General features: G+C 41.1%; 1 protein-coding gene across 3 annotated transcripts in view; it reads left to right on the top strand.

The window, feature by feature from the left end:
• Positions 1-5,056, top strand: part of LOC126424869 (zinc finger and BTB domain-containing protein 24-like) — a 137,187-nt gene extending 132,131 nt beyond the window's left edge. For all 3 annotated transcript variants that reach the window (XM_050087697.1, XM_050087696.1, XM_050087698.1), the window contains one exon: positions 2,932-5,056. In XM_050087697.1, the coding sequence (XP_049943654.1) occupies positions 2,932-4,879 (1,948 nt within the window). In that variant the 3' untranslated portion in view covers positions 4,880-5,056. The remainder of the gene's footprint in view (positions 1-2,931) is intronic.
• Positions 5,057-26,479: the final 21,423 nt, after the last annotated feature.

Below are 26,479 nucleotides of genomic sequence, written 5' to 3'. Positions count from 1 at the left end.
TTTGAGAAGCTTCTCATAAGCCACAAATTTTTGTAGTCAGTGCTAAGTGACATTTGAGGTTATCTAAAGAGCAACACCACTGGACAGCGAATGACTGGAAATAAATGACTCGGAGTTATGAATCACACTGTACTTATGGCAAATGAGTAAAAGTGTCCGGGGTTGGTGAATGCTTGGAGAACGTTACCTGCTGTCGTGCGTAATGCCGACAGTAAAGTATGGAGGAGGTGATGTAATGGTTTATTTTTCATGTTTAGGCTGCTGTCCCTTATCACAGTTAAGAAAATGCTAAATGAAGAAGGATATTAACGTATTTTACAGCATTGTTCACTGCGTGCAGTCGAGGAGCAGTTTGGGAACAATGACTGACTGTATTAGCATAACAATGATCGCACCATAAAGCAGTATCTGTGAGGTGGACAGTAACATTCCTGCGATGGACTGTCCGGCACAGAGTCGTGACCTGAATCCGTGGAGCACAGTCAGTACGAGTAAGAATATCGACTTCGCTCAGGAGCCTGGCATCTGACCTCACTATCTTCTCTCGCTTTGGCTCTTGAGGAAGAATGGACTTACAGTGCTCCGGAGACATTCAGACACCTCACTGAAAGTGCCTCCAGCAGCATTCGAGCCCTCATAAAGGCAAATCGTGGACACACTCCAGGTTAAAGTGTCGTGATACTCTTGATCAGGTAATGTATACCACCTTAGTCCTTTAATATATTGATTAATAGATAAATTGGGAACTTCCCTGCATTCTGAAATTTTTATGCAATTAATGTATAATATTTATCTAGATACAAATCATCATCGTTAGACACGTGCCCTGTAAATAAGTATAGGTTATGTGACAAATGTTTTATGGATATATGCTGATTGATTTTTGTTTGTAATAATTGCCTAGTTATGGTCTTTCTAATTGCATGTATGTGCCTGAGAATGGTCTGTTGGTTGACTGAAATTGGTAGTTTTATTAATAAAGTGACATGCGGATATTGTGCCAAATCATCATTTTCCAAAGATATTTAAAAACTATTGAATGTTATGTCATATTTCAGCATTTTCAGGCTACTTCCATGCCCAAATATGACATCGAATCTTATGCTTGACAATGGCGCATAAGCTGATGTTAAAATAGTGCAGTAAAAGACAGAAGTGGAAAATTGTATTGAATAATTCATAGAGGCTATCCATCCATAATGAAGAAATAAATCCATAAAATAATGTAGAATAGAGTTTATTGATATGAAAAGACTGAACCTGACTGAATGACAACTCCGTCTGCATTTGGCAATTTGTGATCATTTATGTTATGACAGTCTTTGAGCATGAAGGTAAAATCTTCTAGTTTGCTAGGCCATGTCAGTTCCTCTTCAGATTTCTTCTTCATAAGTTGTTTCAACCCCTCTCCTGAGATGTCGTTCAGGACTACTCTGGTGTCACCTGTAAGCTGAACATAATATAGGAACAATTTCACGTTCACTTAGAAAAGGGAGCTTTCTTGCACTTTTCTGAAAAGCAAGAGTTATTGGGTAAAATTTTACAGCTTGCTATATTGGTGGACCATTGTCATCTGGCAGAAAAAGAGAGGAGAAACGTTTACCAACATATTATTGTTGCCTTGGAGGTGTTAGTATTCCTTGCTTCTTGGACAGTGGGAAAGCATGAAGCTGGAAGCCTATAGTCATCATCTCTGTGGATTATTTCTTTCTTTTTTTTCCAAGTATCAACTGCTTCTCACACACTATCTGTAGAGGTTACCTGCTTTGGCTACCATTCGTATGTTGTTGAAATACACATTGTAGCTGCAGTCCTCTTGCTGCGCTACTGCAGTTTTCAGTCTCAGTTTTAAATGTGTGAGGAATACAAATAACTACCAGAAGCCAGCTTGTGCGGCACAATGGTAATATTTTGATAAACACTCCACTTCCCTTTCTCTGCCTTTCATCGCTAAAATGTGGGACACTTTAATGTGTCATTCAGCCGTGAGCATAGACAAATGGAAACTTAGACCACCTGAGAGGAAGGAGAGGTGCAGTGGAAGAAATCCTGCCTTCCTCAATCCCATTCTGCAAAAGCATGACTTATGCACAGTCATAGGGATTGCCAATCACTTCTGCTGTTGTGGGAATCATATTAAAACCCTGTGATGAACCAGGATTAACCTCGACACTCGTTTCAAAATTAGAAAAGGAAACAGTGAGTACCACATAGCACAAAGTAAAGCTGAGTACACAAATCATTTGGTAATGACTGTGGCACAAATACTTGCTAAGGTTGGCAGTGTTGTAAACGTGGTAGTGCAGGCCTGACTTCTACCGGTATATTACCCAACCGTAGTCTGAAACACGTCCCAGCATAATACTGCCACATTGTAGTGTTCGTGCTATACTTGTCTGATGATGATGGCCTGCCAATAGCAGCCTAAAAATTGCCCTCAATAACTCCACTTCTTCAGAACAAGTGCAGGAAAATTCCCTTTTGTAAATGAGTGTGACACTGGTCTTGCACAACGTTCAGCTGACGGTGGACACCACAAGGTCTCTGAGTGAGATCCTAGCAGAGGGGATGAAGTGTCAATTGTGACGAAGAACTTTGAAGAGGAGTGATGCAGCCTAAAAAATCTAGAAAGTTATACTTTCAATGACATCAGGTTTGCCGGCCGGGGTGGCGGAGCGGTTCTAGGCGCTACAGATGGAACTGTGCGACCACTACGGTCGCAGGTTCAAATCCTACGTTGGGCATGCATGTATGTGCTGTCCTTATGTTAGTTAGGTTTAATTAGTTCTAAGTTCTAGGGGACTGATGACCTTAGAAGTTAAGTCCCATAGTGCTCTGAGCCATTTGAACCATTTTGACATGAGCTTTGATAGCCTGCAGACTTACTCTTTGAAATGTTTGTATTTTTCACAATGGGTCCTCTCTTTTCAGGTATAATGCACAGGACGATGGTGGCAATCCACTCACTGTTTCTGTAGCTCCTCCCCAGCCGACTGTTATCGAGAGTGTGGTGCAGGATGTGTATGGCTGCAGCAGTTGCTCCATGTCCTTCTCCTGCACTGCAGAAGTGAGCAAACACGTGAGGTCTCACCCGCCGAGGAGAAAGCCGTTCATCTGCAGGGTGTGCTTGAAGACGGACACCTTGGCTTCCAATCTCAAGAGGCATATGCGCACTCACTCTGGAGAAAAGCCATACAGCTGTGTTCTGTGCTTCAAGATGTTTACCTCCGCTTATTCTCTGAAGATACACAGGAGGATTCATACGGGGTACAAACCGTATGTCTGTAAAGTATGCCCCAGGTCTTTCTATCAGAAGACAGACTTGAACAAACACTGCCTTGCTCATTACAGGTCAGAGCAAATACTGCAAAGCGCAAAGGATCTTCTAGAAAACACAGAGTCAAATTTGTTGAAGCGAAATGTGAAAGTACGCAATCCATCTACGGCAAAGGTATTTTCTCGAGGTGCAGCATCGCGAGTGTCACACATTCTGTGTCGTACGAGCCCTTACGTATTGTCTCCCCCGTCATCGATGGCACGTGCGAATGGAAACTCGATAACTGATGATTCGCAGACTGAATCTCCAACAAATGCACTTCACGATTCGCCTCCACCATTTGCACCTGTCATCACTGAAGTTGTCGGGTCGTTCCACGAAGAAGACAGTGAAGTACAACCTTGCCCGTCACCGTTGAATAATGGAGAACGACAGAAGCAAGAAGCATTTAATGCGGGAAACTTGTCTAGCAACCAGATTAGAATGGAGAAAGCTGTATACACACAACCAGTGATGAATTCAGTGAACCCACAGTGCACTAATAACACTGTTGCATTGCAAGATACTGCCGTATCTGCGTCCAGTTCTGCAGTTAAACAGCTGACAGTGAAGAAAAATATTTACAAGCAGCCAGAGATGTTCTCAGTGAGTTCTCAGAATGATGCAAACTTGGGCACAACTCTTCTCTCTCCTGTCCAATTGCCTACTAATGTGGTGCAAAATAATGTAAACTCAGCAGCAACTGCCCCCAACACAGGGTTTGCGAACAATTTTATGCCCGAGCAAACTGGAGGTGAAATGTTCTGCATTCCTCTGATCATAAATGGACAAATGTGCTACGCAATACCGGCTCCGACACCTTCCCAGTTGTCAGTTGTAAGTAACCCCTCACCAGTCCAGACGGCAGTCCAACCCGTGAGTTCCCATAATATTCCCAGTCGAGAGACATTTCTACTTCCTGTATTTGTACCACCGATTTCAAATGGTGTCCCAAATTCTAATTCATCGCAGCCTATGGTCACACCAGCAGTAACTCCACAGACTCTAGTTCTTGGGAATGCCACACCCAGTCAATCGCAACATCAGATTGGGTTTCAGTCTGCACCTGTTAGTACTGTCACTGATGAGCGGCTGGAAAATTCCTCTGGATCCCAAATAGCAACTGGGAAGACTGAAAAATTCACAGGATCCCAGATGACAACTGTGAAGGCTGTTTCATGTGTTCAACCGGGAAATTTCTCGGGATCACAGATGACAACTGTGGAGACTGCCCCACGTGATCAGCTGGAAAGTTCTTTCCGATCCCAGGCAACATCTGTGAAGACCGTCCACTGTGTTTGGCCGGAAAATTCCTCGGGATCCCAAACGACAACTGTGAAGACTGTCTCACGTATTCGGCAAAATAATCAGTTTATGCTTCCGCCCCCACCTGCGACAGACGTTAAGCGGGTGGATCATTATGATCATCATCATAACCATGATCTTACAGTTACAAAGAAGGGTTCCAATGGCATCGTGCAACATGAACGTGTTTATTGCAATACTTGTAACGCATCTGTAAGTGTTTTTACTAAGCGAGGTAAACACAAGAAAGTGTCTTAGTATTCCACAAGGACGTAGATGTGACATTCTCAGGTGGGGTTTGCAAATCCAGGGTCAGCAAAGAGGAGAGACCTACAGGTACAGATGATAATGCCAGAATGAGCTGTATTAGCACTGATATGCACTGTGGGATTCTAGCCTAATGTGATCTATCTGTCCTTGCCGGGGGGGGGGGGGGGGGGGGGGGAGTGATATGCCTTTCTGCTGGTTTTCTGCTACTGCACAGTTTTCACGGCACAGACTCACTTGTGAGAAAAATCTGACTGACACAGGTTGTATGAATATGTTAGCTTATGCTGAGCTGATGTGATCAACTTGTAAGTATTTCTTCACTAACTTAAACAGTATCAGATAGTTTTCATTTAAATTTTTTGTTATTATCTCTTTTGCTCTTGATAAGGAGCGGAAATAGGGAAGGTCAAAAGAAATGTAGGGAGAGGACAAAAGGGGGAGGTGGACAGCATATCTGGAGCCATTATGTCTGTAGTGCTCCCCACAACTATTCAGCAGTTTTTATCAGAAACTTCTCACAGTAAAATTTATGTTTCCATAAATATTCAGTGAGTTTAAAGGTCTAGAGAATTTGGGTAGTTATTTTTTAGTAATACGATTGTGTTCTGGCACCCATTAGCGCGCACAACAAAATGCATTGTGTAATTCAAGAGGCTAAATAAAAAAGCTGCTGATATCTTCTCTTCTATCCTGCAGATTCCCACTGTCTGTAACTCACTTTCATTCAGTATTGTGCTCCAGATATACAGGGGATGGATGAAAATTATTGGAAAAACCAAAAATACAACACATTTCAATGCTTAATGTGGTGTAGGAAATCCGCTGGCTTTCAAAATGGCTACCACTTATCACGGAATGAATAAATAAGTTATTTCGGAATAAATAAATACAACTCGTGCGTGGGTTTTTAAAGTAATCTTATTCCATTCTTTCTGCAAATTAGTCGCAACTTCAGGTAACGACGATCTAGGTGGATGGTGATCGTGCACCCTTCTCTCCAAAGCAGACCACAAAGGCTCAGTAATACTGGTGACTGTGGTGTTGAGGTGAGATGTGAAAATTAATTTTCACACTCACAAAACAGTCTTGGACAATGGAAGCTGTGGGAGCAGGGACCCTGACATCTTGTAACACAGCATCACCACTGAGAAACAAACATTATACCATGTGATGCACATGATCAGACAAAATGGTTACATAGTCGTTGGCAGTAATGTGACCTTGCACAGCAGCCATGGAGCAGATGAAAAATCAGAACAAGACTGCCCATATCATCTCCAAACCCCTGCCACATTTTACTCTTGGGATGTAAGGTTGGCCAGAAGTTGGAAACAGTATAAAACAGTCTACTGACCAAATTACTTTATTCTGTTGCTCTGTAACCCTGGTTTTACGGCTTTGGTGCCATGTTTTCCTGTTAGGGGCATTTGCATCAGTGGTGAGTGGTTTTGAAATTCCATCTCACTCTGCAATTCCCTCTTTGAAGCTCCCTGTATGTTGTTTTTGTGCTGACAGGATTTGCAAGTACAACATTCAGTTTTACAGTGACTTTTGCAACCACTTCCTCTTTTTCCATTTTCCCTGTGTGCGGTACAAATCTCCGGTACAGTGCTTCTCGTAACACCGAATGCTTTGGTTACCTTGGTTACAGAAAAACACCCATTTGATCACCAAAAATTTGCATGTGTTCAAATTTGTGTAGCTCTGACATAATACACACACAACTATACAAAATAGTGTTCTGGCCATGACTGACACTTCCTACATATTGAGGATATTGCACAGGTGCCATTGTATTCAAATACAACAGGGCAGCCTGTAGACTAGGCTAGCATCTGCATTTATCTTCAAGTACGCATTTCTCATGCTGTTCCATATTTTTGTCCAACGCACTTACATTCTCGTCAATTTCTTAAACGGGGGCTTGGGGTTTTTGTAAGAAATTCTGTCTCTGCATGTGGTCTCCTGGTTCTTATGCCCTCCTTGCTTCATCTACCATGCTTTATTCTGTTCACAATATAGCAGTTTGTCTGCTATGTTGTCCCAATAGTCTCATTATTTCTGCTCCTCAGTACTTTCTAGATGCATAAACCACTTCGTTGGCAAAACTTGTTCTTCCACCACTCTTGTCCCTGATCCTTCTTGTCCCCAATTGTTTTCATTCCATGCCCGTGCCCATATTTTAGCTTTTTAACTCACAGATTGTTTGTTGTTCAGAATAAGTATTCTGAAGCTAATGTGTATACTATTTCACGCCACTGGTACATGTACCTGGGATCCCTATATCATCCATTAGTATTTTCTTAAACTTTCTCATTTCATATTTACCTTTTTTTTTTTTTCACTAAGGTTTGGTGTTTGCATTTAACTTGGATCCTTTCATAACTGGCTAGGTAAGTTAGTTGAAAGATTAGAGGAAGGCAAGGTTACACCACTGCCAATGGCACCAACTCTATTAAAGCACTGTTTTGTTCAAACTAACCATTAGGTTGATTACAGATTTATCTTTCTTCACGTATAGCATAACATCCATTTTGCAAACCCTGAAATTCACCGTGTCCTCCTGTTAGAGCCTCCATAATCTCAGCACCAATAGTTGCTCTTTCAGCAGTTGCCTATTGAGTCCTCCTTTCCAGTCCTTGATCCTCTTTGTCAAGTGGCGAGTGTTAGGACAGAGGAAGTGCTAGTAAATCAGCAACAAGTGAAAATTAAAGGGTCAAAATGTGTATCAGAAAGCAGAGAGGCATTATTACTGAAGATAGGCAACGTCATCTGTAGTCACACCTGTCTATTTTTTATCAGCTTGTGTTTACTTCTTTTGATATCTCCATGATCTGTTTGAACTCTACTGTTTCATGTGACTCACAGATTGCTTTGTCATAGATTTACTGGTGGATGTTTTTCAGAAAACTCTGCACGTCTCTTTGGTGGTACTAAGTATTACACTTTGCTGAAAAATTGCCATTAACTTTTAAGTATTAATTTATTTGTATGAGGTTTAAAAGCATTGTTAACTGTGAAATCTCCTTCAGTGCTTGGTATTGTACACTTGTGAATTGCACAACGGAGAAAACTGTTGAGTGTGACAAAAGCTGTAATGCACAGTACAGCACAGTAGCAACGAAATGTGTAAATGTAACTCCATGTGTGCTAAATGTTGTAATGAAGTTCAAAATTTATTTGTGTTTGTTTATTAGTAATTGTTATAAATAATTTTATAAGAAAATCTATTTTTATATTGTGCATTACCCTGCCCAGATTAGGTCCCTAAGACCCTCACTTATTTGGGACCAGGAACAAAATATATCAAAAAACAGTACAAAACATTCTCAAAATTCTATTCATACTTCTTGTTCAGTCATATACCTCTGAGAAATTATTATGAGAACAGTTAAAATTACCAACACAAATAACAAAAATGAATAATAATAATAGTAATAATAAATGGCATTAAGAGTAACAATAATATTATTTTAGCAAATTTGAAGGTGTGTTTAGTGTTATCAGAAAAAAAGTGATAATGAAGGAGAAGAAGAGTGAAATGATGGTGACAAGAACTCTTTAAAAAGAACAGACTTTCAGTAGATGACTGTAGAGGTTAAGGATACGGAAAATTGTTCTCAGGGGTAATTGTGTTATGCAGTGGTATATAGTGGATTTTATTTCGTCGAGAATGAGTGTTCCTGCTGTGCTGTTCAGATATTAGATAAATAAGGGGGAGTGCAATTACTGACAAGGCGATAGAGCAAACTCAGGGTTCAGTATCCTCTACCATTTTTGGTACTAAACCATTTTACTTGTTTGTAGCAGGGCTGATATGGTCACAATAGCAGCGATACCAGAGAGAAAGTCAAATCTTTCTTGACTCAAGGTGAGATTGATTCTTCTAACTATAAGAAAAGAGTGGAGTGACAAACTTCATTGGTCCAGTGCTTACCAATGCTATCAGACATTTATAAGTAGAGTATGACAGCCAAAAACAGTTGCAGGATAAAAATTTTTATCCTGCAACTGTTTTTGGCTGTCATCCTTTATCGCGAAGAATTTTAACAGTTGCTGTTGCAGCCATGTTTAAAATCTTGATAAGTAGAGTAAGTTATCTTTGTTTTCACTCATTCTCAGAACAGATAGGACCTTATCAACATGAGGCCTGTATGATTTCCCTCTTCTCTGCAACATTCTCAATCCTGTCCTTACTAGTAAATCCTTAATTGAGCTGCTCGGGGGAACACAATGGTAAAGCGCCATTGCCGTGTATTTTGTGGTAGATGGCTAATGACACCATCTGTGGGATGCACAACGCGGTAAACTTACTAGTAGTTACAAATTCAATCAACAGATGTCAGGGCGGAGCTTAATGGTAAGCGCCACTGTCCGTCTGTTGCGGAAACATAATGGTAAGTGACAGAGACAATGGCAGCAAGTAAAAACATCTCCGAGATTATGGCAACAGTGAACATGGCAGAAAACAAGGAATATACTTCCAATGATACTAATATCTTCGAGAGGGATCCAGAATACATTCCTAACGATTCAGATGACTCAGAGGTATGTTATTTTGTAAATATATTGTCTTTAGTAAGTTTCAGGAACATAATGGTAAGTGCATGTACATACCATTATGTTCCTGAAGTACGTTAATTTTGAGGTTATTTTAGAATGGCTACATTTTTTTGGCTAAGTGGTGTGTGAATGTGCATTTCTCATTTATATTGTTACATGTAATAATAATAATAATAATAATAATAATAATAATAATAATGGTAACGGTAACAGCAGATTTTGTTGTGTTGTGTACATAGTTCCGCGTAGTCAGCGCGTACACAACTTTCCCACTAGAGCGCACCCCGCTAAGCACAACAGCGCAGGGGCAGCGCTCATCCGTCTCCGCACTACGAGATGGTGCTGCCATAAAGACGGACCAAATTCTGCTTCCGCCAATCCGTGTATTAATATGTAACGCAACCAATGAGATTGCTGCTAACGTAGAACCTTTTCTCCTCGCGGATCACACTCGCGCAGTGATACCTGAACGCTCGAGGTATTATAACGAGTGTACAGACCGCTAATTAGCCAGTCTGCATTAGTCTGTAGTCAAGTTTCAGTCTGTGCCTAGTAAGATTATCATATTACTGTACATAGCCATGAAGATAAATGTATAGACACTTTGTCACGTATCAGAGATATGTGAGAATAAGATTAATGTACCAAGACCAAAGGAACTTCAGATTGTCAATTGTAAATAGCATCCAGCATCAAGTTAAGTAATTTTATGTTGTTATTATTTTAATAAATGTGTGTGAAAATTAATCAAGTTCTGTTTTAAAGTTGGTCACCGTCAGTCTGCTACTGTCTGACCTAACGGCAGAAGATAAACACGCCACAATAAGACCACGAGACATATTGCTGACACTCGCCTACTTCATTAGAGCGATAAGTCAAATAATCTGATGGTGTGTGTACTGAAGGTCTTACAGTACGCACACCACATGTTGCTATATAGGTTAATAGCGAATCAGATCATATTGCCCAAAACAACTAACAGTACATCGCTCCTGCAGAAACCATTCAGGAAAGGGCCCTCGAACAGACAAAGAGGTCATCTCGGAAAAGGCTGAGAGTCACTTCTCAATGCCAGAAGAGGCGTAATTTGGGCGAAGAGTATGTTTCTCATACAGGAGCAACAGGAAGTAAAACAACTGTGGGACCTAATTGCCAGTGCCCTCGTAAATGTTTCTAAAAAGTAGGAGATTTGAATGTGATGAAACTATTCAAAACATTTTGGGAAGTAGGTGATTTTAACATTCAAAATACATACTTATTTGGTGCAATGAAATCTAATACTGTTGCACGTCGCCGAAAAGCAGCTGGAGAAAATTTCCGGAGAAACTGTACTATTTCCTACAGGGTAAAAGTTAGTGGCAGTGATATAAAAGTATGCAAGAAAGCTTTTCTTGCCACTCATGGTCTACATAACAATCGCGGTCGTGTCTAAAATATACAGAAGAAAATCACATCCAGATCGACTACGCCACCCCAGGACGAATGGGGCAAGCATACCATACATTTGCATGCTTACTCTGAAACTAGTGTTAACCATGTCAGGGAAAACATCGACAAAATACCGAAATATAAGAGTCATTACAGACGCTCAAACAGTCGTGCCGGATTGTACCTGGGCACAGATGCAACAATCGCCTCCTGTTACGAGCACTATGAGAATGTTTTCTGCAAGTAAATGTCGTATGAGCCTGTATCTGCAGACAAGTACAGGTGAATTTTCACTGAAGAGTATAACATAGGAGTAAAGTCACCAAAGAATGATATGTGTAAGACTTGTGACATGCTCAAAGTGCAAATTGAGAGCACTGATGCCTCCCAACTGAAAGTAAGTCTGGAGCATCAGTTGGAATTACACCACCGTTGGGCAGAAGCAGGGCAAGCTAACATTGCCATCTAGACAAAACGAGCAAAAGCAGACAGTAATCTACATGTTGTGACTTTTGACTTGCAGCAGACTCTCCCAGTTCCTAAGTTAAGTTGTGGTCCAGCTTTTTACAAAAGGAAGATTTGGTTGTATAATCTCAATGTTCATGATTGTGTCAAGAAGAAAGGGCACTGCTTTTTGTGGAATGAGACTACTGCTGCCCGTGGATCAGAGGAAATTTTGAGCTGCCTTTTACGTTACTTTGAGGAAAACGACGTAAAAGGAGAGACTCTCATTGCAATATCTGATAACTGCTGTGGCCAAAATAAGAACTGGAACACGGTACTGTTCTGGCAATATCTAATTTCAACTAGTATTAGTATATTTCGTGTGGTTGAACACCACTTCCCTGTGAGCAGGCTCACAGTGTTGCCGTCCAATAGAGATTTCGCGACAATTGAAAATTACGTTTGCCGACAAGCACAAGATGTGTACAATCCAGATCAGTGGTGCAAGATCATCAAGAAGTCGGCTAAGAAGAATCCATTGCTTGTATATAATATGAAAAGAGAGGATTTCTATCAAATACGACACTCTAAAGAAGCATTTGTCTTCAGAAAGAAGTTGATGGTCGAGTTGTCAACCTAAGGAAAGTATGTAGGTGGAAGGTGACCTACGAATATCTATCATCTTTATTCATCAGCGAGACATTTTGTCATGACATTTGGCATGAAATAACCTTCAGGAAATGTGGAAGGCAAGGACCAGTTCCTATGCTTCGACTTAAATACAATGGGCCAAGGCTTATTGAAAAGAAGAAAGTTGCTGACATCCTGTCGCTCCTAAATTACATACCTCCTGTCCACCATGGATTTTTCCTGTCACTGAAGCCAACAGTTTTGGATAAAAAAGACATTAGTAATGAGAGTGATGAATGATTTTGCAGTTTCAGTAAAGTGTTGAAGACTTACTGTAAAATTTAATATGTAATGTTCTATCACTATGTGTTGTATGGTAATGTAATAATTTTTGTATATTTCATTTGTTTTAGTCAGTTCTGAGTTTCATTTATGTCTGTATAGTAGAAGATAGATGTTAGAATCACTACAGAATAAAAGGACTGTTCAAAAAAAAATTATTCAGATTTGCAGATCAATTGAAACTTAAGATGCGCTGTATCTAGAAACTGTGATTTTGGCGCTTACCATTTTGTTCCCCCGAGCAGCTCAATTCTTTAAAGAATGAAATGGTGTAAAAGAGCTTGAAACTTCTGGATCCTCTACATGTAACCAGTTAATATGTTAAAGACAAATGCTATACAGAAAGTAACAGACATTTAGGTCCATCACAGTGGGGGGGGGGGGGGGGGGGGGGGGGGGCGGGGCTACAGCCACCAACTTGATACCACAACATTCCTGCACTCAGTACACGTCTGACAGTGGTAGTGTGTGGTCTGTGTCTCTACTTCTTTGCTTTTTGTGACATGTTAAAATGTGCACTGCTGTAGAAAATCCCATAACTTGTGAGATGTGTTCTGTGATTAGATTGTTGTTGGCAAAAAACTGCAAAGAAATTGAAATTTTTCAAACACTGACAAAGTTAAGACAGGTGATACGAAATGTGTCGAGGAAATCCTAGCACCAAAGTTTTGTTTTTTCATGGCAGCTCATGTCCACATGTGGCCATTTGTACCAAGAGCTCCTACAAGGTTTTGGATTGGAGGTGTTTGATCATCCACCACACAGCCCAGATTTGGTTCCAAGCGATCACCACCTTTTTCCAACCGATAAGATTTGGCTCACTACACGCTGCTTTGTTACTGACACCGAAGTACATGCTGGTATAAACTCTTGGGTGAATCACAGGCGGCAGATTTCTACAGAGACAGTTTTGAAAAGCTTGTGCTATGGTATGTAAATGCTTCAATTTCAATGATTATGTAGAAAAACAGCTTAAAAGTGTACCCTTAAAATACATATAATAACATTTAGTTTTTCCATATTGTTAATTTTTTATATCAAAACATCTATTGCTTTATGGATAGCCATCATATTTGACATGAAGGGTGTAAGTGAGAAAGAGGTTTTGAAATTATGTTTGAAGTTTATTTTAATTTGCTAAAAGCTCTCATTATCAAGCACAGACGATTATACTCGCCATAATTTGCACTACTTAAAATCTGGTTTTTCTTGCATCTCAATGTTTGTGATGTCATGTCTTCTGAACCATGTGCCGTAAAATGATATGGTTGTACCGGTACATTTGGTGGTATAATCGGAAACTGTCTGCAAAATGTGTCATGAATAGAGTTAGTAGTAAAAAAGTATCAAATTAAAATGCCATCCATCCCTAATGATGTAAAATACTAAAAGGGAGTGAAGGAAGGAATAGTTTCTGTGAAGAAAACTGAGTCTAAAGAAATTAATGTAAACTAAAACCAGGTGGGTGGTGGGAAGCAGGGACATGTTGTAGTGCCAGTTCCCACCAATGGAGATCTGAGAAACTGATGTCTGGGAGAAGAATCCAGTTGGAAAATGGGGTGAAACAAGCAGTGAAGTCACAACTGCCATGTTGTAGAGCATACTCTGCAACACAATATTGTATACATCCTCTGCCTGTGCCCATTCATCCTAACTGATAACTTAGTGGTGGTCATACTGATGTAAAAGGCCAAACAGTGTTTACACAACAGCTGATATTGTTGTTGTTGTGGTGGTCTTCAGTCCCGAGACTGTTTTGATGCAGCTCTCCATGCTACTCTATCCTGTGCAAGCTTTTTCATCTCCCAGTACCTACTGCAACCTACATCCTTCTGAATCTGCTTAGTGTATTGATCTCTTGGTCTCTCTCTACGATTTTTACCCTCCACGCTGCCCTCCAATGCTAAATTTGTGATCCATTGATGCCTCAAAACATGTCCTACCAACTGATCCCTTCTTCTAGTCAGGTTGTGCCACAAACTTCTCTTCTCCCCAATCCTATTCAATACCTCCTCATTAGTTACGTGATCTACCCACCTTATCTTCAGCATTCTTCTGCAGCACCACATTTCGAAAGCTTCTATTCTCTTCTTGTCCAAACTGGTTATCGTCCATGTTTCACTTCCATACATGGCTACACTCCATACATATACTTTCAGAAACAACTTCCTGACACTTAAATCAATACTCGATGTTCACAAATTTCTCTTCTTCAGAAACGCTTTCCTTGCCATTGCCAGTCTACATTTTATATCCTCTCTGTTTCGACCATCATCAGTTATTTTACTCCCTAAATAGCAAAACTCCTTTACTACTTTAAGTGTCTCATTTCCTAATCTAATCCCCTCAGCATCACCCGATTTAATTTGACTACATTCCATTATCCTCGTTTTGCTTTTGTTGATGTTCATCTTATATCCTCCTTTCAAGACACTGTCCATTCCGTTCAACTGCTCTTCCAAGTCCTTTGCTGTCTCTGACAGAATTACAATGTCATCGGCGAACCTCAAAGTTTTTACTTCTTCTCCATGAATTTTAATACCTACTCCGAATTTTTCTTTTGTTTCCTTTACTGCTTGCTCAATATACAGATTGAATAACATCGGGGCAGGGGTAAAATACAGGGATCGAAAGGCTATTTACAATTTGTACAGAAACCAGGTGGCAGTTATAAGAGTCGAGGGGCATGAAAGGGAAGCAGTGGTTGGGAAAGGAGTGAGACAGCTGATATATGGCGTGTCATTTCACATGTCTCTCCCTTCGATGGTATACACGGTGAGTCACCTAACGTTACCGCTGGATATATTTCATAAACCACATCAAATACTGACGAACCGATTCCACAGACCGAACGTGAGGAGAGGGGCTAGTGTAATTGTTTAATACAAACCATACAAAAATGCACGGAAGTATGTTTTTTAACACAAACCTTCCTTTTTTTTAAATGGAACCACGTTAGTTTTGTTAGCACATCTGAATATATAAACAAATACGTAATCAGTGCCGTTTGTTGCATTGTAAAATGTTAATTACATCCAGAGATATTGTAACCTAAAGTTGACGCTTGAACCCTCCGACGTTCAGTTGCGTGTTGTAACAAACACGGGCCACGGTCGGCGAGCAGCATCTGAAGTGACATGTTTACGATGACGACCGTGTTTACGATTGTGGCTGTAGTGCACTGTTGTGGTTTGGTCTAGCTGTCGCATTGTCCGCAAGTAGCGCTTGCTGCTATTGTTATTCTGCATTCGTCTCCGCACGCAGACCAACTGCAGTACACAGTGTTAACAGATGTCTGTGATAGTGTAGTGTTGTAGGAACTGTGACCATGGTGTATTCGAACTGTGAAAAGGCGGAGATGATACTCATCTATGGCGAGTGTCAATGAAATGCAGCTGAAGCCTGATGGGTGTATGCAGAATGGTACTCGTACAGAGAGCATCCAACGTGCCGCACTTTGCAAAACATCTACCACCAATTGTATGCAACAGGTATGGTCGTAGCATGCAAACGGGTCCGTAACAGGCCCGTCACAGGAGAAGCGGGTGCAGTTTGTGTGTTAGCTGCTGTTGCCATGAACCCACACATGAGTACACGGGACATTGCGAGAGCCGGTGGACTGAGTCAAAGTAGTGTCATGTGCATACTGCATCGTCACCGCTTTGACCCGTTTCATGTGTCGCTACATCAGCAATTACATGGTGATGACTTTAATCATCGAGTGCAATTCTGTCAATGGCCATTAACAGAGAATGCGTTGCAGTTCTACCCGTTTACCGATGAAGCTGGTTTCACAACCCACGGGGCAGTGAATCTACGGAACATGCATTACTGTTCTGTGGACAATCCTCGCTGGCTCAGACAGGTAGATCGACAGCAACCGTGGACTGTAAATGTATGGTGCGGAATCATTGGCGACCATCTCATTGGTCCTCACTTCATTGCAGGGGCCCAAACAGCTGCAACATACATCACATTTCTACAGAATGATCTGCCAATGTTGCTCGAAAATGTCCCACTGGAAACGCGTCGACGTATGTGGTATCAGCATGATGGTGCACCTGCACATTCCGCAATTAACACTAGGCTGTCCCTTGACAGGATGTTCGACGGGCGTTTCATAGGACGTGGAGGATGCATAAATTGGCCAGCCCGTTCTCCTGATCTTACACCTCTGGACTTCTTTCTGTGGGGTACTTTAAAGGAGAATGTGTTCCATGATGTGCCTACAACCCCAGAGGATATGAAACAACGTATTGTGGCAGCCTACGGCGACATTACACCAGATGTACTGCGGCGTGTACGACATTTATTATGGCAGAGATTGCAATTGTGTGCAGCAAATGATGGCCGCCACATTGAACATCTATTGGCCTATTATGTCGGGACACACTCTATTCCACTCCGTAATTGAAAACGGAAACCACGTGTGTACGTGTACCTCACCCCTCATGGTAATGTACATGTGCGTCAGCGAAAAAGGCCAATAAAAAGGTGTTAGCATGTGGACGTAATGTGCTGTTCCAGTCTCTTCTGTACCTAAGGTCCATTACCGTTCCCTTTGGATCCGTACGTAATTCGGTGCTCTCCGATACACACGATCGAACAGCAGAGGGCTGGTACTCAAGCATCAACTTTAGGTTACAATATCTCCGGATGTAATGAACATTTTACAATGCAACAAACGGCACTGATTACGTATTTGTTTATATGTTCAGATGTGCTAGCAAAACTAACGGGGTTCCATTTAAAAAAACGTAGGTTTGTGTTAAAAAACATACTTCCGTGCATTTTTTTATGGTTTGTATTAATCAATTACACTAGCCCCTCTCCTCACGTTCAGTCTGTGGAATCGATTCGTTAGTATTTGATGTGGTTTACGAAATATACCCAGCGGTAATGTTAGGTGACCCACCCTGTATGTTTTTCCAGTTACAGGTATGGTATAGGTGGTTGTAGGAGTGTGTATAGGGCAAGTCTTGCAGTGGGGTTGGTCACAGGGTAGGACTCATCAGGGATATGGATACAGAAAGAGAAGGTCTGACAAGGATGTTGCGGGGATTGGGAGTGCGAAGGAAAGTTATTCTAGTTGTGGTGTGTAAAATCTCAGACAGATTGGATTTCATTTCAGAGCATGATTTTAGGAAGTCATAGCCTTGTAGAAGTTGCTGATTAATACATTAAAGACCAGGATAATACTGCCTGACAAGTGGTGCATGCATAAGTTGTTTTTTGAAGGTATCGTCAATACCAGGCTTGGATGTGATGGCCTGGTAAATCTGCTTTTGAACTGGGCTGGTGGGGTAATTATGTCTAGTGAAGGCTGAGGTGGGAATGGTAGTGTATTGCTGTAAAGAGTCTGCATCTAAGCAAATAATGATTTTACTTATGCTGTGTATGAAGAATGGTGGGAAAAAGGTGTTAAATTTGTGGTTATACTTCTGGCAGCAACAACAGCTCTAACATAGTTGTACATTGATTCAAACTGTTCTCAGGTGACAGCTATAAGTACATAATTCCCTATTGCTTCAGGTCTATATTAGAATTCATCAATCATAGTGGCTGGTGAGAAGTGGTATGCCAGTCACTCAGCAAGGGCATGACAAGAAAGTGCAACTGTTTTGTACTACTTGGTGCTTTAATATGCTGTTATTGACGACTTAACAAACAAAAGCCTATTATCAAAAAATTTAAATTCTGGAACATGTGACACATACACACACTTTGAAACACGTCATAAAATGTAATGTCTGGAAACTATCTTACACTGTAGTTGAGATGGCTAAAGAAGATATGTCACAGCCTTTTCGAATGCCTATCTCAGCTATTCGTAACATCATTCTATAAACACCTCTGTGGCGACACGTCAGTAGAGGACTATTGTTTCACCTTCATTCATTTGCACTTCACAGCTGAAAGCTGGCAACAAAATTGCCAGCTGTCAGGGATCACCTTATGCCAACTCGACTACAGCTAAAAGACTTTTATCCTTTATTGGAAATGAAGTCCCGTGCTGTTTGATAGAGTGTAGGGGAACAATGCAGTAGACTCGCACCGCCGTACTAGGCAAGGTCCTAATGGAGGTGGTTTGCCGTTGCCTTCCTCTGACCATAATGGGGATGAATGATGATGATGAAGGTGACACAACACACAGTCACCTCGGGGTAGGAAAAGTCCCTGACCCTGCCGGGAATCGAACCCAGTACCCTATACTCAGGAAGCAAGGACACTACTACGAGAACACGAGTGGTGAACTTAGGCATTATTAGCCATATAAATTGTTGACAGAAAGAGTCAGCAAACCATGTTCTGTTCAAATAATATGAGCTGTAACGAATGCTGTTAATAATAGGAATACTGAAATGTAAATATTAAAAAATAATCTTGTATTAACAATAGATTTTTGTTTATTGTAGATACTATAAACAATCAAACTTGAGAAAAGTGCTTTATAAATTAAAAAACAGGCATGGCATGTGTCCCACACAGAGTTTTACTTTCACTATTGCTGGCTGTCCGAATCCCAAAAAATTTCTATTTTCTAATTTTTCTATAAAAATATTATGAGAAGTAAAGCAAAAGACATAGTTTCAAAGAGTATAAAATGGTTGCACCATGTACATTTTTAAACACCTTTGGAACATTGCCAGTGTGTTGCTAAATTGTCAATAACAACATATTACTGAGGGGCCCAAGCTGAGGTACCTTTGTGTGGAGTCAAGATAGCTGTTGGGAACCTGTGAAGTGTCTTCAACACTAGTAAAACGTGATTAGAGATCAATCTTTTATTAACTGTGTTTACAATTCATTGCTCTCCTGCACCAGGTTTGGCTGTTGTTCCTTCAGCTACATGTTGGATTATACCTGACATCATCCCAGTTAGCCCGCATCTGCTCACCCAGAATAAGTGACTGCAGGTATTAGCGAGCAGGCACGGGTGTTGACCAGAACGAAGTGACATCACACTGGCTTCTTGAGTATCCTCAGTCCCTCTCCAGATTTGATCATGACCCCTGTTGACCCATTCGCGATGTACCCAGTCTCGGTAGTTGTGTGATTGGTTGAACTCTTCCCTACCGGCACGTGGGTTGCAGCACCCGTAGGTGCGTGAGTGTTGAACAGGGACGTGGACCCCAAGAGGCCTTATTGCTAGTTTCCATGTTGATGTTTAGTGCTGTCAGTCTTCTGTGATGTGGAGTAATTGGAAGACAGTCAGTTACTCGAAGAGTGGATGCTTGGTGGTGAGCAGCATGAAGTTCACAGGGTGAAGACCATCATCCCAAACACATTGTTCGCTAGCTCATAGACTGTGATGTACCATGAACACAGAATTGAGTGCTATTACTGTGAATGTCATTGATCCCATTGAGCATTGGATGAGCCCTGGAAAGCTAGAATATTAAAAGGTAGCTAGTGTGAGGCTATTACTTGAGGCTCAGTTCTTAATGACTGCACGTGTCCTTCTTATCCTGCCATATCACTTAGCAAGTTGTTAACTGCCGCATCAGTTCCTTGCCACGAGTTCTTGTGTAAGTGATAGTATTTCTTGCACCATGCTTTATGAGCTATCAAATATGCTCGTCTCACTTCCCATGATTTTCTGTCACCATCTTCTTTCTTCTGAATGTGTATTCTCATTGGGTGGATGGTGTTATAATGTGCCACCGATGGCCTGACCTACTTTGTGTGTTCTCATTGGGTGGATGGTGTTATAATGTGCCACCAATGACCTGACCTACTTTGTGTGTTCTCATTGGGTGGATGGTGTTATAATGTGCCACCAATGACCTGACCTACTTTGTGTGTTCTCATTGGGTGGATGGTGTTATAATGTGCCACCGATGGCCTGACCTACTTTGTGTGTTCTCATTGGGTGGATGGTGTTATAATGTGCCACCGATGGCCTGACCTACTTTGTGTGTTCTCATTGGGTGGATGGTGTTATTATGTGCCACCGATGGCCTGACCTACTTTGTGTGTTCTCATTGGGTGGATGGTGTTATAATGTGCCACCGATGGCCTGACCTACTTTGTGTGTTCTCATTGGGTGGATGGTGTTATAATGTGCCACCAATGGCCTGACCTACTTGCAACATACTGGCATGCTTCCTGCTTCAACCTCTGTCTCTGGTGTAGCTGGAAATTACCTGTGGACATACGAATAAAAATTGTTCGTATTCTACCACTTACTATTCTGTGTTGTAGCAATATTAAGACAAAAAGTAGTATAATATCGCTGCACTTTTTTTGTCATAGGATCTTGGGGTTTTTTTCAGTTGGTGAGAGACCTGGAGAATGTATCCAGTGGCACCCCTGTACCCAAACAGGGTCTCATTTGAAAAGTTAAGGTGGTCCCATTCCTGTCTCTCGTGTTGTCACTGAGGGCACCACTCTGTCGTTACTCCTTTTGCTGCTGCTGCTGCTGTTGTTGTATCAAGGGAAGCCACAGCAGTGGTCACTTTCCTAACAGTTTTTGGTACTCTAGACATCGTTACAGTGTCTGTGTACATGCCTTTCTTGCCCCAAGCGAGCCCATTAAGGTACGTGATGTGACTTTATGATCCTGCACAGCTGAGCAAACAGTATGCCTGTCTTCTCACTGAATAGAATGGCATCGAAACAGAGGTTGTCTGTGAGAAGATCAAAATACTAAATTCATTTTTCCAAAATTGGTTTCACTCAGTAAGATCACGCTGCAGTTTCTTCTTTGAATCATCACAGGAATGTAAAATTGAAAGGTACAGAAATAAGTGACTGCGAGATAGAAAATTGACTGAAATTGCTCAACAAAGGGATGGCAGCAATGTTCCATAGGTCACTGGAGGAGTGAAGCGTTCTCAGTGATTGGAAAACTGCACTGGTCATTCCCTTTTTCAAGAAGGGTCACAAAAACCCAGGGCTTATGAGGGTGGTTTGGGAAGTCTGGTAAAATGTCGAGGAAAAAATGTTTGTTTCATAAACAACTCAGCTTGCTTCTCAACATAGTCTCCTTTGAAGGATATACACTTGATCCAGCGATCCTTCAGCTTTTTCATGTCATCAAAAATCAGGTTCTACAAAACTCTGAAATATCACTTCCTCATTTCATGAACATTTCTTCCTGGCACGCCAAAGCTTAATGTTACAGAACAGAAAGAAGTCACTTGGGGCTAGACTGGTGAATAAGGCGTATGAGGAACCAACTAAAAGCCCAATTCATGCACTTTCGCCATTGTTATCGCTAATGAATGGGACTATGCATTATACTGCTGAAGGAATACATTTTTGTGTGCCAACCTTAGGCTTCTTTCAGCCAACTAAATTTTCAAACGATCCAACAACGAAACATAACAGAGTCCAGTTATGGTTCTGTCTGTTTCCAAGTAATCTATGAGAAAACTATTCTACGAGAATTCCCCCTCCCCCCCCCCCCCAAAAAAAAGAAAAAAAAACACAGTATATATCACCTTACCAGCTGACAAAATATTCTTTGCCGTCTTCCGTGCAGTTTCACCAGCCTTGTCTATTGTTTTTCTCTGGTGTGTAATGACGGATCCACGTTTCATCAACAGTCAAAACGTTTCACAGACTGCGATTAAACATTGCCAGATATTGTGTTGAATTGTCATGCCGAATGCATTTTTAATCAACTGTGAACCGTATCGGTACCCACGTCACGTAAAGCTTCTACAGCAAATTCTCCATGCAGGATGTTCCGCGCTCACGCAGCCGAGGTGGCTACAGTCTCAGCAGTCTCCTGAAGTTTAATTCGGCGGTCTTGCATTACCATATCCAGGCTTTTGCCTGTGGATTCCTTTGTGGTGATCTCAATTGAATGGGCAGAGCGTACTTCATCTTCAGTGCCTGTCTGACTACTTTTAAAGCCGTTTATCCGAAAGTAAATGGTATTCAGTGATTGTGCAGGGTCCACATGAAATTCATCCAATTCTGTTCAGCACGATACTCAGTTTTCTTCCTTTTCATTCACAGTCGACACACTGACTAATTCAGATAACTGTCAACAATGAAGTGCATGCTGTACATAGTTGAAATTCTTGGAACAATCAAGCTTGCCAACCATGAAGGTGCAACAGAAATGTTTCATTCTTTCCTGGACATTTGCTAGACATATCAGATCACGTCGTATATCTCTGACGTCGGTCTGTTGTCGAATTTTCGAACACGTTTCATGCTCACATATAGAGACACTGAGGTCCCGAGTTCGAGTCTCGGTCGGGCACACAGTTTTAATCTGCCAGGAAGTTTCATATCAGCGCACACTCCGCTGCAGAGTGAAAAGCTCATTCAGGAAACGTCCCCCAGGCTGTGGCTAAGCCATGTCTCTGCAGTATCCTTTCTTTCAGGAGTGCTAGTTCTGCAAGGTCCGCAGGAGAGCTTCTGTAAAGTTTGGAAGGTAGGAGACGAGGTACTGACAGAAGTAAAGCTGTGAGCACCGGGCGTGAGTCGTGCTTCGGTAGCTCAGATGGTAGAGCACTTGCCCGCGAAAGGCAAAGGTCCCGAGTTCGAGTCACGGTCGGGCACACAGTTTTAATCTGCCAGGAAAGCTCAGATGGTAGAGCACTTGCCCGCGAAAGGCAAAGGTCCCGAGTTCGAGTCACGGTCGGGCACACAGTTTTAATCTGCCAGGAAGTTTCATATCAGCGCACACTCCGCTGCAGAGTGAAAATCTCATTCTGGTATAGACACACTTCTGGAGACAGAAAATTTCCTCTTCAGGATTCAACATAGATTCCAAAAACAATGACCAGGTGAACCGAGCGTGCTCTGTTCATCTACGAGACCCAGAAAGAAGTAGACACTGGCCCCCAGATTGATACCGTGTTACTTGATTTCCAGAAGGCGTTAAGTACAGACCCACACTGCCACCTGATGAACAAAGTACGAAGGTACGGACTATCATACGAACTCTGTGACATGATTGAAGAGCGCCAAGCAACAAACAGAGCACATCATGTCTTTCTTAACACCAGAGTGCATGTGTGGACTACCTGTGTAGCCCAACAAGAAAATTTTTCCAAAAGAACATAATTTAAGTAAAACATTTCATAGATTTAACAAAACATGTTTATTTTTATCACATTTTGACATAATATAAGCAAAATATAACCTTTTTTATTTTTGTTTTAAACAACTAAAAATCTCTTTTGTGAAGTCAAGCAAAGGTATTTGTAATTTCGAAAGTAATACTTGTAAGTTTGCTGCTTTCTGATCATCTAATTGAACCAGTAATCAATTTTTCATAATCATCTTCACTCTATTGGCATGTGTTCAGTACACACAACTGCTTGATGACCACCACAAATGCGTCTCTAACATTTTCCTGCATTGCTTACACCTGCTGCGAGCGCCAGCCCTCCTACGAAAGGAACTACGGCCAGATCCTCCAGGAATAGGCGTAACAGGTTGCAAAGGTTGTTCTGAAAACACAAGAAGTACCTGTGCGACTGGTCCCGGCGGGGGTTCGAGTCCTCCCTCAGGCATGGGTGTGTGTGTTTGTCCTTAGGATAATTTAGGTTAAGTAGTGTGTAAGCTTAGGGACTGATGACCTAAGCAGTTAAGTCACATAAGATTTCACACACACACAAGAAGTACCTAGTCTCCCTATGAGTTTGATACATCTGGGTTTTGTCTTACTGTGATATGTGACGTGCAATAAAATGTCTTGTTTGCACGAATCCGACTTGTAATACTGCCATACGACTTCCGTTTCAGAGGTATTCGTCTGATATATCACAAGACCATTTATGCCCGCTACAGTGAAAGAACTGTAAAACAACATGAGAGGTCATTAGTGAGTGTTTCAGATGGCTCTGAGCTCTATGGGACTTAACTTCTATGGTCATCAGTCCACTAGAACTTAGAACTACTTAAACCTAACTAACCTAAGGACATCACACAACACCAAGTCATCACGAGGCAGAGAAAATCCCTGACCCCGCCGGGAATCGAACCCGGGCGCGGGAAGCGAGAACGCTACCGCACGACGACGAGCCGCGGACGAGTGTCTCAACTGACGCCATTCCGTCTACACATTTCATCAAAAATGTTGATGCCATACTTTGTGTGGTAATAAAATGTGATGAATCCTAGTTTTCTAGCGTCACCACTAGCATCATCGATGTTATGATCATAGTAGAATGTAGATAACAACAAATCTGCTTATTCCGCTTTGGCGCATAGCTGACTACCATGTGGTAAGTTTGAAACCTGAAAATGGCGTCGTTTATTTGTCTGTTTTGAGAAATTCAGACATGTCTGGTTTATACTTCCTATGCTGGTAATCGCGTGATTCAACAGTTCTTTCTATGCAGGCACAGTAGTAAACCTCTTGTCTAAAGTGATACTGAATGCCAGGCCGTGTAATGGACTCAAAATCCAGTGAGCGATATCAGGCACTTTATTTGATTCTCTAAGTGGTCACTGCTTGCATGCCTTCATAATTTTTTTTTTCTTGAGTCATCAGTCTTCTGACGAACCCCACAACGAATTCTTCTCCTGTGCCGGCCTTTTGATACCAGAGTAGCACTACGTTGTCAATTATTTGCTGTATGTGTCCCAATCTCTGCCTTCATCTACGATTTATACCCTCTGCAGCTCCCTCTAGTGCCATGAATGTTGTTCCCTGATGTCTTAACAGATGTCCTTTCACGCTGTCCCTTCTTCTTGTCAGTGTTTTCCGTACATTCCTTTCCTCTCCGATTCTGCAGAGAACCTCCTCATTCCTTACCATATTTATTTATTATTTATTTATTTCTTACACCATGGATCCAACTGTGACAATTTCACATGGATGTAGTGTGTGTCAATTTTTACATTGTCAATGACAAGTACTTGTACACTATGTTTACAGGTAAAGAATATAAAGTTACTTAACCACTACAATGATCCATAACACAATATAATGGAATGAGAATCCTTAGACCTACAGATTACAGGTATAAAACAAAGTAAATTAAACCTGAAAAGATCATATAACCCAGACTGTTAAATATAAGCAGTTAACACTAAAAGAGTTACATATGTGACAAGAATGTTCAGCTTAATGTTCAATTTATATGATAATACATCTTATTTTAAGGCCGTTTCTCACTGTGTTTCATAAACTCTTCCAAACTGTAAAATGACATGGCTAAAAGAAATTGCCTCAGAAGCTCTTTAAATGTAGATTTGTTGGCAATTTCACATTTGATTTCTGGAGGAAGAGCATTAAATATCTTTATACCAGAGGACTGTACACCCTTCTGCACAATCTTCAAATTTTTACCTTCAGTGTGGAAATCATGTTTCCTCCTTGTGTTATACTGATGGTATTCACTGTTACATTTGTATAAATCAGTGTTTTTACTTATGAAACACATAAGTGAGTATATATATTGAGAAGTAGTTGTAAGAATTCCCAGATTCCGGAATAGGCTTCTGCAGCTGCATCTAGGATCTACACCAGACATCACTCTTACAACACGCTTCTGAGCAATGAATATTTTCTTTGCAAGAGGTTGATTTCCCCAGAAAATAATTCCATATGCCATCAAAGAATGGAAGTAACCATAGTATGCAGCTTTTTTAATGCTTAAGTTTGCACTGACAGAGATGATTCGCATTGCAAAAACTGAAGAGCTGAGTCTCTTGTAAAGATCTAAAATGTGATGGGACCAGTTTACTCTACAGTCAATCTTCACGCCTAGAAACTTTGTTACTTCCACTCTTTCTATGACCTGTGTGGCATATTTAACAGTCATTTCTTCCTCAGTTTTGGCAGTTGGGGTGAACTGAATATAATTAGTCTTACTCAGGTTAAGTGAAAGACCATTTGCAGTAAACCATTTCATTAAATCTATAAGAATAGTATTAACAGACTCTTGAACATTTTCACATTTAAGACCATTAACCATTATGTTAGTATCATCTGCAAAGATGGTAAAATTGCACTGAATCATTGAAGAATAAGGTAAATCATTTATAAATAACAGGAACAGTAAAGGACCAAGAATAGAGCCCTGTGGAACTCCACAATTTATGTCTCTCCATTCCGATGAAATCATTCCACCACACAAATTGTCTGACTTATCTAAGACTACTTTCTGTTTCCTCTCTGTCAGGTATGACTGAAGCCAGTTATTTGCTACACCACTTATTCCTAGATGGTCTGCCTTCAGTAACAGTATTTGGTGGTTCACAGTG

The sequence above is a fragment of the Schistocerca serialis genome, chromosome 10 (assembly GCF_023864345.2).
Source record: "Schistocerca serialis cubense isolate TAMUIC-IGC-003099 chromosome 10, iqSchSeri2.2, whole genome shotgun sequence".
NCBI classification, from domain to species: domain Eukaryota; kingdom Metazoa; phylum Arthropoda; class Insecta; order Orthoptera; family Acrididae; genus Schistocerca; species Schistocerca serialis.
Note: the sequence above shows the minus strand (reverse complement) of the source record. Positions and strands in the feature narration are given on the sequence as shown.